At 47.5% G+C, this 17561-nt stretch overlaps 1 protein-coding gene across 4 annotated transcripts in view; it reads right to left on the bottom strand.

The window, feature by feature from the left end:
* The window catches only part of MRPL3 (mitochondrial ribosomal protein L3), a 100184-nt gene that overhangs the window by 77576 nt on the left and 5047 nt on the right, over positions 1-17561 (bottom strand). For all 4 annotated transcript variants that reach the window (XM_085890102.1, XM_085890101.1, XM_085890100.1 and 1 more), the window contains exons 2-3: positions 10002-10207; positions 9667-9758 (exon numbers count right to left, since the gene is read on the bottom strand). In XM_085890102.1, the coding sequence (XP_085746228.1) occupies positions 9667-9758; positions 10002-10207 (298 nt within the window). The remainder of the gene's footprint in view (positions 1-9666; positions 9759-10001; positions 10208-17561) is intronic.

Consider the following 17561-nt stretch of genomic DNA (forward strand, 5'->3'; position numbering starts at 1 on the left):
GAAAGCGAACATTCATAGCAAACTGGGGTTTTTTTAAGTTTTAGGTCAGAGATGCGATTAAACAAGTTTCTTGATGGATGCAATAAAGGCGAATTCAGAGAATGGAGAGAAAAAATGCTGTAACAGTTGGAATTTTTAGGCAAGGTATGAAGGAGAGGTCGAATTGAGAGCAGTCTGTTTAAATAGCAGAAGAGTAGTGCATTATGATACAGTAAAGAGTTCCACATGTGTGAAAGAGGAAGATGAAGCATTATAAGAGATCGTTTTTATTTGTTCACGAGTCAGTAAGTGACCACTATATTCGTTATGGGTGTGTATCTGTCTGTCTGTCTGTCCCGAGCATAGCTCTGTGGGTTTTGATCCGATCTTGATAAAATTAGGGTGCGACGTTTGTATCATGATATAGTTGTGTTTTCCGGAGAATGGGCGTGCTGCACCCATTATGGGCGTGTCAAACTTCCAGTTCTGGAAGTGTTTTTGTGTTTTTTTGTTTTTATGTGTTTTTAGGGGGTAACCCTAAAAACCTTGCACTGATGTGCGTGAAAAACATGTTTTTAGGGGGTAGCCGGTTTCAAGTTACATCTTCTCCAAGGGGGTTTGTCGAATCTGGCAGGGGTTTTGGTATTTGGTTAGCCCAATGACACCTGCATAGCCCCACGGAGCTCGATTTTTCATTTCCGTCCCAAGGTCAAGGTCAAGGTCACAAGGTCACGAACTTAGAAAATGTCAAAAAAAAATCAATAAATTGGGCATCGAGCTCCTAGGGTTTTCAACTGTTTCGAATGAAAGTTGGTATGCAAGTAGTGCTCTTCGAGTACTACAACTTTCATCATTTACGTTTTTCCCGATTCCCGCCAGTTTGCCCGTGGCGTCCCCTCGAAGGTCAAAAAACAAAAAAAGGCAAACCATGTACATTGCTCGTGAACCATCGCCGTCTCCAGACTTGTTATTATTATTATTATTATTATTATTGTTTGAGAGTTTTCTTCAGATTAGGTCATGGAAGTGTAGAAAAAATTGTGAGGTGAATGGTGAAATTGGATTGATAAACGCAGGGGGTGTCAACAGATCACGTGGTTTCGGGAGAAGCACTTGGTTCTGGGAGGTGTATCGTCAAAAGTGAAATTATTTATTTTAAATAAGGATTGCGTAACATTTGGAAAAGGGAAGGTTGAAGTAAAATCGTGGAAGTGTGTGGTGAATTTGGAACGGTAAGGCCTCGGTCACATTTGCCACGGCGGCCGTGGGGTCTCCAAAATCTACGGCCACTAGCAATTATACGGCGGCCGCAGTATTTCCACGGTCACACAATGTAGCAGTCACATATGTATTTATTTTTCGGGGAGCCGCACGGCGTATTTAGGCCTAAGTCACATTTGCCACGTCGGACATGGGGTCTCCAAAATCTACTGCCATTTGCAATTATACGGCGGCCGCAGTATTTCCACGGTCACACAATGTAGCAGTCACATATGTTTTTATTTTTCAGGGAGCTGCACGGCATATTTATAAATTGTGGAGACCGAAAAAGTGGGGTTGCTGTACGGTCCTTGATTTGATGTCGCACGGTGACCTTAGGGCGTTCCTGCGGCGGCCATAGAATTTAAGGCAGACGCAAGGTGCCCGCAAGGCGACCGCAGGGGGGGCCCTAAGGCGAACGTGCGGCCAGACGGACGGTAACGAATGGGTTAATTGTTTTTAATATTTCTTACCAGTTTTTTATTTTTTTTTCAGCTTGTCGAATTGCTACGGCGAACGTAGAAATGAAGAAAGTTATAACTCCGCGTTATAATTCCACGGCGACCTTACGGCCTGTAAAATATAGCCAAACGGCGTAGGGCCACCCTGAGGCCACCTTAGAAACTCTGCGGCCGCCACACGTTTGTCAATTCAGAGGGAGTACGGCCACCGTATCCTCGCCGTAGAGCAAATGTGATTTAGGCCTTAGGTCTTAGAAATTGTGGAGACCGAAAACGTGGGGTTGCCGTACGGTCTTTGATTTGATGTCGCATGGTGACCTTAAGGGGGCCCTGCGCTGCCATTGAATTTTCAAGGCAGATGCAAGGTGACCGCAGGGGGCCCTAAGGCGAACGTGCGGCCAGACGGACGGTAACGAATGGGTAAATTTATTTTATTTTTTTTACCATTTGTTTTGTTTCGGCTTGTCGAATTGCTACGGCAAACGTAGAAATGAAAAAAGTTATAACTCCACGTTATAATTCCACGGCGACCTTACGGCCTGTAAAATATAGCCAAACGGCGTAGGGCCACCCTGAGGCCACCGCAGAAACTCTGCGGCCGCCGTACGTTTCTTTCAATTCAGAGGGCGTACGGCCGCCGTATCCTCGCCGTAGAGCAAATGTGACTTAGGCCTAAACGCAGTGTGAAGCTGCTGGGTCGATGAAAAGTACCAGGAAAAGTAGAGAGAGACACGTCGTTACAGGAGGTGTAGAGATCGAAAGGATACAAGGAAGATTATTATTTTTTGATGTATTTTTGAAGAACAGGTAAGATTCGGGAATGGAAGGTTGTAGATAGGAAGAAATGGTGAAGGTAATGGCGAAAGAGGGTCAGCTCAGTAGAATCAAGATGGTGTGCCGGCAGGAGGAAGAAGTAGAGGAGGATGAGGAAGAAGAAGAAGAAGAAGAAGAAGAAGAAGAAGAACCGAGACCTGTGAGTGTGCAAGGAGAAAGGTTTTTTTTAATTTAAGACAAGAAATAGTGTGTTTAGTTGGGAGGGATGGGGGACGTTGGGAAAGTGGGGAAGATAGAAATTGAAGGTAATGGGGAGAAAATACAAATAAACACGATCGTACACCGAGGGGAACGATGGGTCGGCCTTGTGGTGAATTAACGTGAATCAAGGGACATGACGCGGGATCACATGTTGTGCGTCTCGCGCATAAGGGGAGGTCTCTGCGGCACGGGTGGATTGTCCCCGGGGCATTGCTATTGACATCGGCTGTCCACTTGATGCTCGTTAACTGAAGGTGCTCATTGACTGGTGAGAATGGAGATTATATCGAACTCCGTGCTTACGCGGATTAGTCTGCAATGGTTAACTGCACATGTATACGTTTCTGCTTATGTACTCCTAGCTGAACCTGTATTTCCTGGTGTGCCCACAGAAGCGGCTCCAATCAAATGGAATAAAGCCTAAACTCTGAAGGTTCATCTCTCGCTCTCATTTCAATTTATTCCATTTGATTTTCTCGGCTCTCTCAACCAAAGATGGACAAGATCTACAAACCAGAGAGGTTCGACGCAGACCCAAACACGACTGACGCAGAAATGAAGTGGTCACATTGGTTCTGCTCCTTCTCACACTATCTGACCATCATCGCGGAGGGAGCTGACAAATTTGCCGCTCTCGTGAATCATGTCTCGCCCGGCGTGTACAGGCTCTTCTCGGGGTGCGACACTTACGAAGCAGCGATTGACGTGCTGCAGGCGCTCTACGTGAAGCCCAAGAACGAGGTATACATACGACATCTTCTCAACACACGCAAGCAAGCAGCCGGGCAGACAATCGATCAGTTCCTGCAAGCTCTGAATCAGCTGGGAAAAGACTGCAGCTTCCGGGCGGTAAGCGCCGAGGAACACCGAAAGGAAGCCACACGGGAGGCATTCATCCAAGGACTCAGATCAGCCCACATACGGCAACGCTTACTAGAGAAAGCGCAACCCACTCTTGACAAGGTAGTCGATCAGGCTCGAGCGATGGATACGGCTCAGCAGCAATCTGAGTCATTTGGGACACCGATGCTGCTCATGAACGCTGCTACGATGGGAACCCAAGGAACCCCACTGGCACAGACACAGCCAGACATGAGGGATTGTTGAAACACCCGAGGAGCCGGATACCCAGACCTCGTCAAACTCCTCAGCAACTGCTCCGGTCGGTAAATGCTTCTTTTGTGGGTACAAAAGGCATCCTCGTCAAAAATGTCCCGCCAGAGAAGCCACATGCATGAATTGCGACAAGAAAGGGCATTATGCCAGGGTATGTAAATCTACTCTAAGGAGGAATAAACCCACTTCTGCGGCTCTCTACTCGCAAAATAAATTGACTGCAGCCTCCCCGGGGAATCTATCCAAGGCTATCATCAACGTGCGAATTAACGGGCATATGGCTGAGGCACTGATTGATACCGGTAGCTCTGAAAGTTTCGTCAACAGCTCGCTAGTGAAGGGCAGGAAATGGGTAATCCACCCGACTGACAATACGGTATGCATGGCCGCCACCTCACTACAATCCCGCGTACGAGGGTACTGCAATGTTGAATTGGACGTAAAAGGGTACACGCATCGGGATGTAAAGGTGCTGGTGCTTCGTGATTTGTGCGCAGACGTAATTCTGGGTCATAATGTCCTCAAGCAGCACACGAGCGTCGAAATACCCTTTGGAGGAAGCAAGCCTCGTCTAATTTTAAATGCGCTGACCACCGCGGAGGTGACGTCCCCCCAGCTGTTCGCTAACTTGTCGCCGGTCTGCAAACCGATAGCGATCAAATCGCGGCGATATACCACTGCTGACATGAATTTCATCACTTCAGAAACCAAGCGATTACTGGAGGAGGGAATTATAGAACCGAGCGATTCGCCATGGCGCGCACAGGTGTTAGTAACCAGCAGTCAGAACCATAAGAGACGGATGGTTGTCGATTATTCCCAAACGGTCAATCGCTTCACCCAACTCGACGCCTACCCCCTGCCGCGCATAGATGAGATGGTCGAACGCGTGGCCAATTATAAGGTATTCAGTACCATCGACTTGCGAAGCGCCTATCATCAAATTCCCATCCGAGAGGAAGACAAACCGTACACTGCATTCCAGGCAGGGCGGCGCCTCTACCAGTTCAGAAGGATACCATTCGGTGTCACGAATGGAGTAGCTTGCTTCCAACGGGTTATGGACGACATCATCTCAGATGAAAACCTCGAAGACACTTTTGTTTACGTGGATAATGTCACAGTGTGCGGTAGGGATCAGAGGGAACATGATAGGAATCTGGACAGATTCTTGAGCATTGCTGGAAAATATAATCTGACTCTCAACTACGAGAAATGCGTATTCTCGGCAAGGTCAATTGACCTTCTCGGCTACACGATAGCCGACGGCACAATTAAGCCTGATCCTGAGCGATTGCGCCCGCTCCGTGAGCTTCCACCACCTCAGGACTTGCAGACAATGCGCCGGGTGATCGGGATGTTCGCTTACTATGCAAGATGGATTTCGCAATACTCCGAGAAAATACATCCCCTAGTGCATTGCAAAAACTTTCCACCAGATGCCGCTGTCGTGAAAGCTTTCCACGATCTCAAGGATGATATCAGTCAGTCCGTGGTTTTATCGATCGACAGCTCGGTGCCCTTCGTGGTGGAGACCGACGCTTCAAATCACGCCATAGCTGCAACACTTAATCAGTCTGGGCGGCCGGTCGCTTTCTTCTCGAGAACTCTCTCTAGAAGCGAGCAGAGACACTCGGCAATAGAGAAGGAGGCGTACGCCATCGTCGAAGCGCTGCGTAAATGGAGACATTATTTACTGGGAAACCACTTCACGCTCGTTACGGACCAACGATCCGTGGCTTTCATGTTTGATGGGAAAAATAACGGGAAAATTAAGAATGAAAAAATTATGAGATGGCGGATAGACCTAGCCTGCTACAGGTACGACATTGTTTACCGGCCCGGGAAGGAAAACCCTGCTGCAGATACCTTCTCCCGGGTCTACAGTTCGGCAACAATCAGTCAGGCTTTGCAAGACCTCCATGTGTCTCTGTGCCACCCAGGGGTAACCAGGATGGCACATTTCGTACGCAGACAAAATCTTCCCTATTCTGTTGAAGATATTAAACAAATGAATGCTTCATGCCCTGTTTGTGCTGAACTAAAACCCAGATTCTTTGGCGCGGCATCTGGCAGACTGATCAAGGCTACTTCCCCCTTCGAGAGACTAAACATCGACTTCAAAGGGCCCCTGCCCACCGAGACAGACAACAGATACATATTCACCGTTGTTGATGAATATTCAAGGTTCCCTTTCGCGTTTCCGTGCTCGGATATGACCTCGGGCACTGTCGTAAAATGTCTCTCTGACCTCTTCGCTATGTTTGGGAGACCTTCGTACATACATTCAGACAGTGGGTCGTGTTTCATGTCGGCCGGGCTAAAACAATTCCTATTAGAGCACGGCATAGCAACTAGTCGAACGACGGGTTACAACCCACAGGGAAACGGGCAGGTGGAAAGGTATAATGGAGTTATTTGGAAAGCCATAACTCTGGCGCTGAAATCGAGAGGACTGGGCCCCGAGCGATGGGAGGTTGCTCTTCCTGACGCAATGAATTCCATACGCTCTTTGCTCTGCACGTCCACAAATGCCACTCCTCACGAACGTATGTTTACTCACCAACGACGTTATGTTGACAGTCAAACGGTGCCCAACTGGCTGACCCACCCCGGTACAGTGTTCATGAAACGCCCGGTACGACAAAGCAAGTATGAACCGCTGGTGGAGGGGGTCGAACTCATTGACACTAATCCAGAGTATGCTCATGTCAGGCTCCCGGATGGCAGGGAGACCACTGTGTCGGTTCGCCATCTGGCTCCCGCCGGTACTCCTCCCGCCGGTACACCACCTCCTGGCACTCCTCCTTCTGACATTTCCCCCCCAGGAACTCCGCCAGGCGACGGGCTGCCGCGTTCCCCCCGAGAGCGATCGAGGAGTCATCCCCGGCACAAGTCGAGGCTCACCAAGAGGATCGGGAGTCTCCCTCAAGTGAAACTGCCGTTTACTCCCGGAGAGGTCGACGAATAAGGCCCCCTCGACGACTCAATCTGTGAAGGAGATTATCGGCATTCTCGCTGCTCATGCTCCTATATGCCCATTATATCATATATCGATGCTCATTTCCATGCTCCTACAACTCAAAATAATCACTGCTTGGCATGTATGCTCCTGTAGATCTATTAGTCCGCGTTGCTTGAAATGTATACTCCTATAGTGCTAAAGCAATCATGGTGTGTAAGATGGGCCCCTAGTTACATTTTAAAGGTGAGGAGAATGTGGTGAATTAACGTGAATCAAGGGACATGACGCGGGATCACATGTTGTGCGTCTCGCGTATAAGGGGAGGTCTCTGCGGCACGGGTGGATTGTCCCCGGGGCATTGCTATTGACATCGGCTGTCCACTTGATGCTCGTTAACTGAAGGTGCTCATTGACTGGTGAGAATGGAGATTATATCGAACTCCGTGCTTACGCGGATTAGTCTGCAATGGTTAACTGCACATGTATACGTTTCTGCTTATGTACTCCTAGCTGAACCTGTATTTCCTGGTGTGCCCACAGAAGCGGCTCCAATCAAATGGAATAAAGCCTAAACTCTGAAGGTTCATCTCTCGCTCTCATTTCAGGCCTCAAGCACTCGGTAAGACAAGGTCGACGAAAACTCACAAAATAGCACGATTTTTGAAACAAAACCGAACTAGGAACACAATAACATGCAGGTGAGAAAATAAAGAGTTAAAACGGGACAGATAACGACCGGAAACTTAACTTTGAGATTGTCAGCAGAGAGCCCTGAAGGAGACCTGCCAACGCTCCAAACCCAGAACCGGAAGTCTGTTCTAGAGTTGGCCCTTGATGGAAAAACATTCAATATAGTCTTCCCAAAATCATGACAATAATGTCCAATTTAGAGATTTCTGTTCAATATTTTGTAGCTTGATAAATAAAATGTTTGTCTCCAAAAGTCTGCTAAATTGTGTTAGTCCAATAGATGTATGATAGATCCCGGGCAATTGCGGGTACCTTTGTGGGAGGAGGGAGGGAAAGGGTGGAGGAGGGAGGGGAAGGGTTGGGTGAGACCCCAGAGGGAGGGGGTGAGGTGGGAGGAGGTATGGGAAAGGGTGGGAGGTGAGACCCGGCGTTGCCGGGCAATACCGGGTACCTTTGTGGTTGGAGAGGGGAGAAGGGTGGAGATGGGAGGAGGGAGGGGAAATGGGTGGAGTGGGAATCCAGGAGGGGGTGGGATGGGAAAGGGAGGAGGGGGGTAGGCTAGAAATTTAAACAGCGAGAGTGGGGTGAGAGGAGTGATGGGAGTGGGGTGGCAGGAGGCAGGGGAAGAGGTGGAAGGAGGGAGGGAAAAGGTGGAGATTGGAGGGAGGGGGTAGGGTGGGAGGTTGAACAGAGAGAGTGGAGTGAGAGGAGTGATGGGAGTGGGGTGGCAGGAGGCAGGGGAAGAGGTGGGAGGAGGGAGGGACCCGGCATTGCCCGGCAACATCAGGTATCTTTGCAAGTAAGTAATAGCAAGGACACCTATTAGGTCCAATAACAAGTGTGCAACAGCAACACATGTCCCTGACATTCGACGAGAGAGACAGAGACAGAGACAGAGACAGAATAAGAAGAAGAAGAAGAAGATACCTTGTTCACACCACCAAGTATTCCATTGCAATGTGTGTAACCATTCCAAGGTGTTCCAATTGCGAATGCGTAATCGTACTGTGACAGTTGTGGAACCAGACCCCGGGGGAGAGCATCCATGAACACTAAGGATCCACCAGAATTAGCTATTTCATTAGTTTGCGTACTTAGATTCCCTGCCCGTTGTATCGGGGATGAGGGACAAATGTGATGTGTGGGACTCTATCCATATTCCAAATCCATGAATCCATTTACCCATAGTCCGTTGACTTTACCTACCATTTCACTCCCGAACCTCACTTCGCTCCCGAGTCACCTCATCATTTCTTTTCGAACCTGCCTTGTAATTACTTTTCACACCTCGTACCAATTACAAAACCCATTTACATTAATTTATTAAATCCCTTCAAATTCCTCCCTTTCTTTCATTCCTTCTCGCACTTTTCACATGGCACAACAGACCTTTCAAACACAACCAAAGCAACGGCAAGAACAACAATGGCGGATAGCAAAGACTGCGGTTCAGGGTGCGGTTTCCTCGGGGGCTGTGGCCAAAGTTCGATCGACGCACTCTCCTTGGTGGCAGTTGGAAGATACAGCCAATGAAGATGTGCCACACAGTGTCAAAGGGTGCGGCGCAGCTTTTGATCCTGATAACTCCACCTCACATGAACTCTGCCCTCTCGTGGCCCTGCCCAGCCCGGGAAGCTTGAAAAGGCGAAACCCGAGACCTGTTTCTACACTGTTGATGTATTAATGGTGTATGTAATAGGAGCTGTCAAGCACAGCCCCTGGGAAAGTGGGCGTGACATGTGAGACGGTACAGTAACGGGGTGAAGAAGAGGACACCGATATGGCTGTGTAAGATGCCGATCATCACTGCATTCTGTGGTGATCAATAAAGCCTCCATCTGCTAAACTGTGACAATGTTGTCTCGTTACGGTGTATAAGGGTGGTGTATAAGACTGCTTTAGTCGTGCTAAACTTCCAGATCTTTAACGATCTTTAAAATCATTATTGTATTAAAATTGAAGTACAGGTATAAACTTAAACACTGCGTGGGGTATCGTGTTCTATGAACTCTACAGTTAATACCGTCACTGAGATAATTATTTCACTACTGGTTACCAGGAAAGGTTTAGTCTTTCTATTGTGGTACCAAAACAACTTTACTGGTACAAATCCGGCACATTCCAGTCTGATAAACAATGTATAGACACGCAAACTCCTACCTGGAGTAACGTGACAGCGTGCCGTTCACCACTGGTCGACCAGAGGGGAAGCATCCCTAACTTCACTGCAATGAGGCCGACGCGAACTGATCCTGTAAAAGGTGTAGAGCACGGCCATCCTATAACGGGTATGCAAATCCACCATTTAAACATGGAACAACATTAACATCAAATAGTCCATCAATCTCGAAACATACTGGATACGCACTTTTGAATTCCGACAAACTCTTTCGCTTCCTGTCAAAACACAAGTTCTAACGCAAGCATTTTCTTTGCTAGGCTATCAAACTTTAAGTTGGCCCCGAAGTCCTTCAGGGTTCGAGTGTGAGGCTCACCCAGGCTCCACGGATGCAGTGGCCACGGCTCATCACGCAGGGGGTTCAAGCGACTTTGAAGGAGCTCCTGTTGCTCCATGGGTACCATTTTGCGCATGAACATGCTGTTTTCCTCCGAAAGGTGCTCATCCCACCATGTGGAATCCAACGGGAGGTTGGAGTTCGAGCGCGTTCCGCATGCAAGCAGCCGACTACACACCACGTAGCTTCACGCGACACAGACAAACAACCACAGCATCTCAGCATGCTCCTCCTGAAACATAAAACAAGTCTTATTCAAGGGATGTGCCTATGAGATAATGAGGGGAAGTGTGTAACAATGGACGGTCAACACGTTGCAGGTACTGAATCACGACGCATGTAACAATGTATGGGCAACACATTGCATGTAGCGAAGCACCACACTTTTGTTTTTTCATTAAAAACTCGCCGTGCCTACACATCACTTCACTGAAGGGTGTAATCGAAAGACAGCATGTTATACTTCACAAATACATTGGATGTCTATCTGTGAATGTCGACGAGGATGTAAAATGAAGTGAAACACGAAAAATGACCTCTTGTTGCTGCTGTCATGGTGGTTCTTTGTGTTCCCTTTCCGTATATATTTATATACAGGGTGTTCCAAAAAGACCCTGCCAACTTTGGTTGTTGATGTATTTAGAACCACAATTGATACATTGATACCCTATGGTTTATATGATACAGAAACTCATAGAGTTTTGTGCACACCATCAATACACTTCAAAGTGAGCTCCGATTGTCAAGTGCAGGACATCAAGGAGCTCAGCATGTTTGCATCCACAGAGTGCGCATATACACCTGTGACCCGAGAACGAAGATCTTTGACAAACCCCCAAAGAAAATTGAAATCAAGAGGGGGGGGCAGGGTTATGTCTGGTGATCGTGGGGACCAGGCAGTTGGTCCGTCTCGGCCAATCTAGCGACCTGGAAATTTTTCATTCATGACGGCTCGAACGACTAAGGCCCAATGAGGGGGAGTGCCGTCCTGTTGAAAAATGATATCGTGTTGCAGGCCTTCAATCTATGCGACATGTCAAATCTTCAATCTATCCTTCCAACATGTTCATGTAAATGGTTGAGGTCACTGTATCCTCCGCAAAGAAAAAAATGACCCACAAAGCAGTCGTGGAGAAGGGCACACCACACGTTGACAATTGGACTGTCGTGTATGTGTTCAATGACAATGTGGGGGTTTTCGGAGCCCCATATCCTCACATTGTGTCAGTTGCTCTTCCCCGATGCATGAAAGCAAGCTTCGTCTGTAAACATGACCTTTTTCAGGTAATCTTCATCATCCTCTTATGCGACTGAGCATTTCCAAGGCAAATGCCTTGAGTTTGGGTCTGTCATTTGGTTTGAGTTCCTGCAGAATCTGCACCTTGTCGGTAGAAAGTTTCAGTCTTTTAAGCAAAATCCTGTGTATAGTGGTGGTCAGTAGTTCCAGTTCTCTGGATGCGTGTCACTGATTTTCTGGGACTTTTATGAAATGATTCAAGGACTCGTTCAACGTCTGCTGCACTTGTGCTTGGTCGACCGGTACTTCTCTGTTTCTGACAACTTGTAGTCTCCTTAAACCCATTGTAACACTCTCTGATTCTGGTCCGTGGTGGTAGATTCCTTCCACACCTTGTACGGAAATCACGCTGAACTTGCGTGTCGGATCTCGTCTGAACCATTCGACGCGTTGAGCTATCTCCTGTGTAGTCGCCATTTTCTTTTACATTGAACCACCAGACCTGAAAATAAAGAAAACTTTAGAAAGTTCTGTATCGTATAAAACAAAGGGTATCGTATCATTTGTGGAACTAAATATAAGAACAACAAAAGTTGATCAGGTGTTTTAGGACACACTGTACAGTTGTGGCCAAAAATATTGGCACCCTTGCACTTTTTTCAAACAATGCACAATTTTCTCCAAAAATAAGTTGAAATTGACAAAAGTACTTTGTCTCCACAATTCTTTACTTCACTGTTTAATATTACAGAATTTTTGTTTTGGATTCAGAACTTAATATATCCTTTATAAATCAGAAAATAATAAGAAATAGCATTGATAAAATTATTGACACCCTTGACTTAATATTTGGTATCACAGCCTTTGGGACAAAATAACTGCAGTCAAGCGCTTCCTATTGCCATGAATGAGCTTCCTACTCCTCTCTACTGGCAGTTTGTCCCACTCTTCTTGTGTAAACTGCTCCAGTTCTCCCAGATTTGAAGGTTGCCTTCTCTCAACTGCTGTTTTCAGATCTCCCCACAGGTGTTCAATGGGATTTAGATCTGGATTCATTGTTGGCCACTTCAGAACAGTCCAGTGTTTTGTCTTGAACCATCCCTGGGTGCTGTTTTTTTTTTTTTTTTTTTTTTTTTGTATACCTTGGTCGAGGCTCGTATGAGAGCTAACACACAACTCACAGCAAGGAGGCATGAGACAAGAGGGGTGGGAGTGGAAGGGACAAAACATTGGGGAACAGACACAGGTGAACTGTGGAAGGGAGAGGGATGGGGATGGGACGGGGAACATGGCGAGGAGAAGATGGACATTACAGGGACTTTCAGGAAGGAAAGCAGGAGAATTGAAGGAAGTGGGCATGGGTGGATTATCGGGGGTAGAAAAGATCGAGGATTTGGATGGGGGAAGATAAGAGGTGGTGGTGAACAGCTGTTTTGAAAGCCTGGAGGGAAGAATGGGAAAGAATAGAGTGAGGAAGTTTATTCCAAAGGCGGGAAAAAGAGGAATGAAAGAGTGAAGATGAGCAGTGATTCGTGATTTTGGTAGTTTTACCAGAAGAGGGTTGTTGGCGGACCTTGAGCGCCCTGTGGAAATGTGGTTGGGACAAATCGCAGAGAGAGCAGGGGGCAAGGCTGGAGAGGAGTCGGTAGAAGACAGAAAGACCACCGACCAACCTGCGGTGATTGAGTGAGAGGCCCAAAGACTCAGCTTCATTGCGGGAGATGCCAATGATCTTAAAAGCCCTGGTTTCGACAGCGTGAAGTCGAGAAAGGTGGGAGGCAGGAGCACCAGCCCAGAGGGGAGAGCAGTACTCCATCAGGCTACGGACAAAAGCTTTGTAAGTAGTCAGGAGCTCAAGAGGGCCGAGGAAGGACTTTGCACGACGGAGGATTCCCAGTCGGCGACTGGCTTTTGAGGCAAGGTTGGAAATGTGACTTTCCCAGGAAAGGTCATGGCAGATAGTGAGACCCAGAAGCTTGAAAGAAAAGACTTCTTCCAGTGGATTGTTGAGAAAGTGGATGCGGGGGTTTTGTAAACGGTCCTTTCGAAGAGACATAGTGAGAGTGTGAGATTTGTGTGGATTGAAAGACATGTTCCACGTGTTGGACCAGTTTGTGATTTTATCCAGATCTGCAGTGAGCGAAGAAGCTGCTGCTTGCCGGTCTGAGGGATGACAGATGGTACGGCAGAGGGTGGAGTCATCGGCAAAGAGAAATAGAGGATTTTCCAGAGAGTCCGAGAGATCATTGATGAAAACCAGAAAAAGAACAGGGCCCAGAACGCTACCTTGAGGAACTCCAGCCTGCACAGGAAGAGGGGATGAAAGAACTCCATTTAGGGCCACACGTTGACTGCGACAGGAGAGGAAGTCTGCGAGCCATGAGTGGAGATGGCCTTGAATACCATGGGAAGAGAGTTTGGTGAGTAGGGCAGGGTGCCAGACTGTGTCAAAAGCACGTGATATGTCCAGGGATACGGCTCGGATTTCCTGTCTGGCATTGAGGACCTCCATCCATTGATGGGAGAGCAGTAGCAGCATATCCAGGGTAGAGTGACCTGGTCTGAAACCAAATTGATGATTGGAAATCAAGCCATTGGAGAAGAGGAAGGATTTCATGTCTGAAGCAATGATGGATTCCATAACCTTGCTGATGATTGGGAGAAGGCTGATTGGTCTGTAGTTACAGGGATCTGTTTTTGCACCTTTTTTATGCAGGGCAGTGATGTTAGCAGATTTCCAAGCAGATGGCAGATGACCTTGGGAAAATGAGAGGGTGAATAGAACAGAGAGAGGGTGAGCAAGAGCAGAAGAGCAGGCGTTGAGGACACGTGGGCTGATGCCGTCTGGACCGGTTGCAGAATCTGACTCGAGGTTTGAAAGCAAGCTCTCCACCTTGTCAGGAGAAAAGGATACAGAGTCCAGGGACAGTTGGGTGCGACTGGGTAAAGTGGGTAGAGATAGTGATGGGTTTGGGACACAAGATTTAGCTGCAAACACCGAGTTTAGACATTCAGCTTTATCACGTGTGGAATCAGCAGTGCGGCCATTTGAGGTAAGGGAGGGGATGGAGGGGGAACATACACCAGAAACAGATTTGATTAAACGCCACCAGGATTTTGAGGAGGGAGAGAGGTCTGAGAGTTCAGACTTGAGATGAGAAAGATGTTGTTTTCTGGCTCTCCTGAGGGTAGATACACACTTGTTCCGAGCTTTGTGGAAAGAACTGAGATTGCCCTCAGTTGGGTTTGCTTTCCATGAGGCAAAGGCAAGTTGTTTCAGGACAACTGCCTCGCCACAAGCTTCAGTAAACCAAGGGCGGGAGGAAGGGTAAGACAACTGAACACGAGAGGGGATAAATCTGTGCATGAGGGAGAGCAAGTTTCTTTGAAAGAATTCCCAGGATGAGTTGATGTTTGAGAAAGTAGTGATAGGAGACCAGTCTGTAAGTTTGATGGCTGCTCGGAGACCCTGCCAGTCGGCTTGAGTGAAATGCCAGACTCGACGGCGGTGAGGTGGTTCTCTGATGACAGCCAGAGAGATGTCCACTTTAACAAGGACGTGGTCAGAAGAACCAATTGGAGCGAAGGAAGAGCAGCAGATATTGTCAGGGAAATTTGTCAAAATCAGATCCAGAAGAGATGGAGTACCATTGGTTGAGATCCGGGTCGGGAAGTTGACCGATTGAGTCAGTCCCAATGAGTCACAGAAAGCTTTTGCTGACGTCCCATGGCAGGTGAGAGAGGTACCCACACCTAGCCAACTGGCGTGATGACAATTGAAGTCGCCACATAAGAGGAAGAGAGAGTTTGGATGAGAAGATAGAAGATGGTCCATGTTTTCGGAGAGTGAGGTGTAGATGGAGTCATCACTGTTCGGTGGACGGTACAGTACACATATAAACATGAGGTGGGAGTGGAGGGGAAGCCGAAGCCAGAGGTATTCCTGGGGGTGTGGGGGAGTGAGAGCAGTGCAGGGAGAGTGAGGAATAGAGTCTTTGATGAAGAGAGCAACACCTCCACCAGGACGAGGCTCAGGTCTGTCATACCGTAAGAGGGAGTAACCAGGGAGAGATACTTGGGAATCAGACACGTCTTGGGAGAGGAAAGTTTCTGTTAGGCAGATAATGTCTGGTTTGTCAGTGGCAACCTGCATGGAAAGATCTGAAAGGTTTGAGCGAAGGCCCCGGATATTTGAGGTCCACACATTTAATGAAGAGGTAGGGGAGGAGGCTTTGGGTGCAGGAGGTGGAGGGGCGGGGGAGGGTAGGACGAGGGACGAGGGCCGGAGGTAAGTAGGGTTGCTGAAGGAGTGTGGGGTATTGCAGAATAGCGAGGGGAGGGGGCCGAATGAGGAGGAGAAAAGGCTCTGTGGTGCTGGGAGAGAGGGGGGACAAGAGACAAGGAAGATGGCAGTTGAGGATTTGAGGAGGTGGAGTGAAGAGATGGAGGTGAGAGGGCAGTGGAGGGAGGCAGGTTGGTGGATGAGAGGGGGGCAACTTAGAGAAGGAAGAGTGAGGGGGATGAAAGGTGGGAGAAAGGTGAGGGGGAATTTTTGAAAGAGGTGAGAGGGAGGCTTGGAGGGAGAAGAGTGGGATGGTTGCTTTGAGAGTGAGAGTGAGGGGTGAGGGGGGTGAGTTGGCACTGAAGTTGGAAAAAAAGAATGGTTGATGGAAAGCGAGCATCCATGGCAAACTGTGGTTTTTAAAAGTTTTAGGTCAGAGATGCGATTTAACACAATTCTTGATGGATGCAATGAAGGCGAATTCAGAGCATGGAGAGAAGAAGCGCTGTAATAGTTGGATTTTTTTAGGCAAGGAATGAAGGAGAGGTCGAAATGAGAGCAGTCTGTTAAAATAGCAGAAGAGAAGTGCATTGTGAAACAGTAAAGAGTACCACATGTGTGAGAGAGGAAGATGAAGCATTATAAGATCGTTTTTGTTGTTAATATTAATGTATGAGAGAGTTCAACAGATTAGGTCATGGAAGTGTAAAAAAAAAAGAAATCGAGGAAGACGAGGAGGAAGTTAAGAGGAAGAAGAAGTAGCAGAATCGGGAGAAGGTGAGCGTGTTGTTGTTATTGTTGGGTTTATTTTTTTTTTTATTTTTTATTTTATTTTTTTTTTTTGAGATAAGAAAGAGATTAGTTGGGAGAATGGGGGATGTTTGGAAAGTGGGGAGGATGAAAATTGAAGGTAATGGGGAGGATAGAAATTGAAGGTAATGGGGAGAAAAAACAAACAAACAAACAAAAAAAAACGATCGAACACCGAGTGGAACCGGTAGGCCTCAAACCTAGGACTAGGCCTCAAACACCAAGTAAGAACGTCGACAAAAATACTCACAAAATAGCACGATTTTTGAAACAAAACCGAACTAGGAACACACATTAACATGTAGGTGAGAAAATTAAACAGTTAAAACGGGACAAATAACAACCGGAACTTAACTTTGAGAATGTCAGCAGGGAGCCCCGAAGGAGACCTCTTGCCGCTCAAAACCGGAACCGGAAGTGAAGTCTGTTTGAAGTGTGTTTGAGGTCATTGTCCTGCTGCAAGACCCATGACCTTCGACAGAGACCCAGCTTTCTGACTCAGGGTTGAACATTGCGCTCCAAAATGCCTCCTTGGTAATCTCCTGATTTCATGATGCCATGCACACCCCATGCAGGGCACCCAGTGTCAGAGGCAGCACAGCAACCCTAAAACAACACTGAAACTCCTCCATGTTTGACTGCAGGGAAGGTGTTCTTTTCTTTGAAGGCTTCATTTTGTTTTCTGTAAACATGGAGATGATGTGCTTTACCAAAAAGCTCCAATTTGATCTCATCTGTCCACAGGACGTTCTCCCAGAAGCATTTTGGCTTGTTCAGGTGTGTTTTGGCAAACTCAAGTCGGGCCTGTCTGTCTGTCTGTCTGTCTGTCTGTCTCTCTCTCTCTCAGCAGTGGGGTCCTCCTGCGTCTCTGACCATAGAACCCCCTTTCCTTGAGTCGGTGACAGATGGTGCAAGTTGAAACTGTCGTACCTTGTGTCTGAAGGTGAACTTGAATCTGTTTGGCAGTTGATCGAGGTGTTCACCATTCGAACAATCCTTCGCTGCAATGCTGCTGATCAAGAATTTCTCTTGCGGCCACGTCCAGGGAGGTTGGCTACAGTGTCGTGGGCCTTAAACTTCCTGATAACATTACGTACGGTGGACACAGGAACACAAGGTCTCTGGAGATGGACTTGCAGCCTGGAGATTGTCCATGCTTGGCTACAATCTTGTGTCTGACCCCATCAAGCAATTCTCTGGTTTTCTTTCT

This window comes from Eptatretus burgeri, chromosome 7, assembly GCF_056783735.1.
Source record: "Eptatretus burgeri isolate ZD-2024b chromosome 7, Ebu_testis_v1, whole genome shotgun sequence".
In the NCBI taxonomy this organism is placed as follows: Eukaryota; Metazoa; Chordata; class Myxini; order Myxiniformes; family Myxinidae; genus Eptatretus; species Eptatretus burgeri.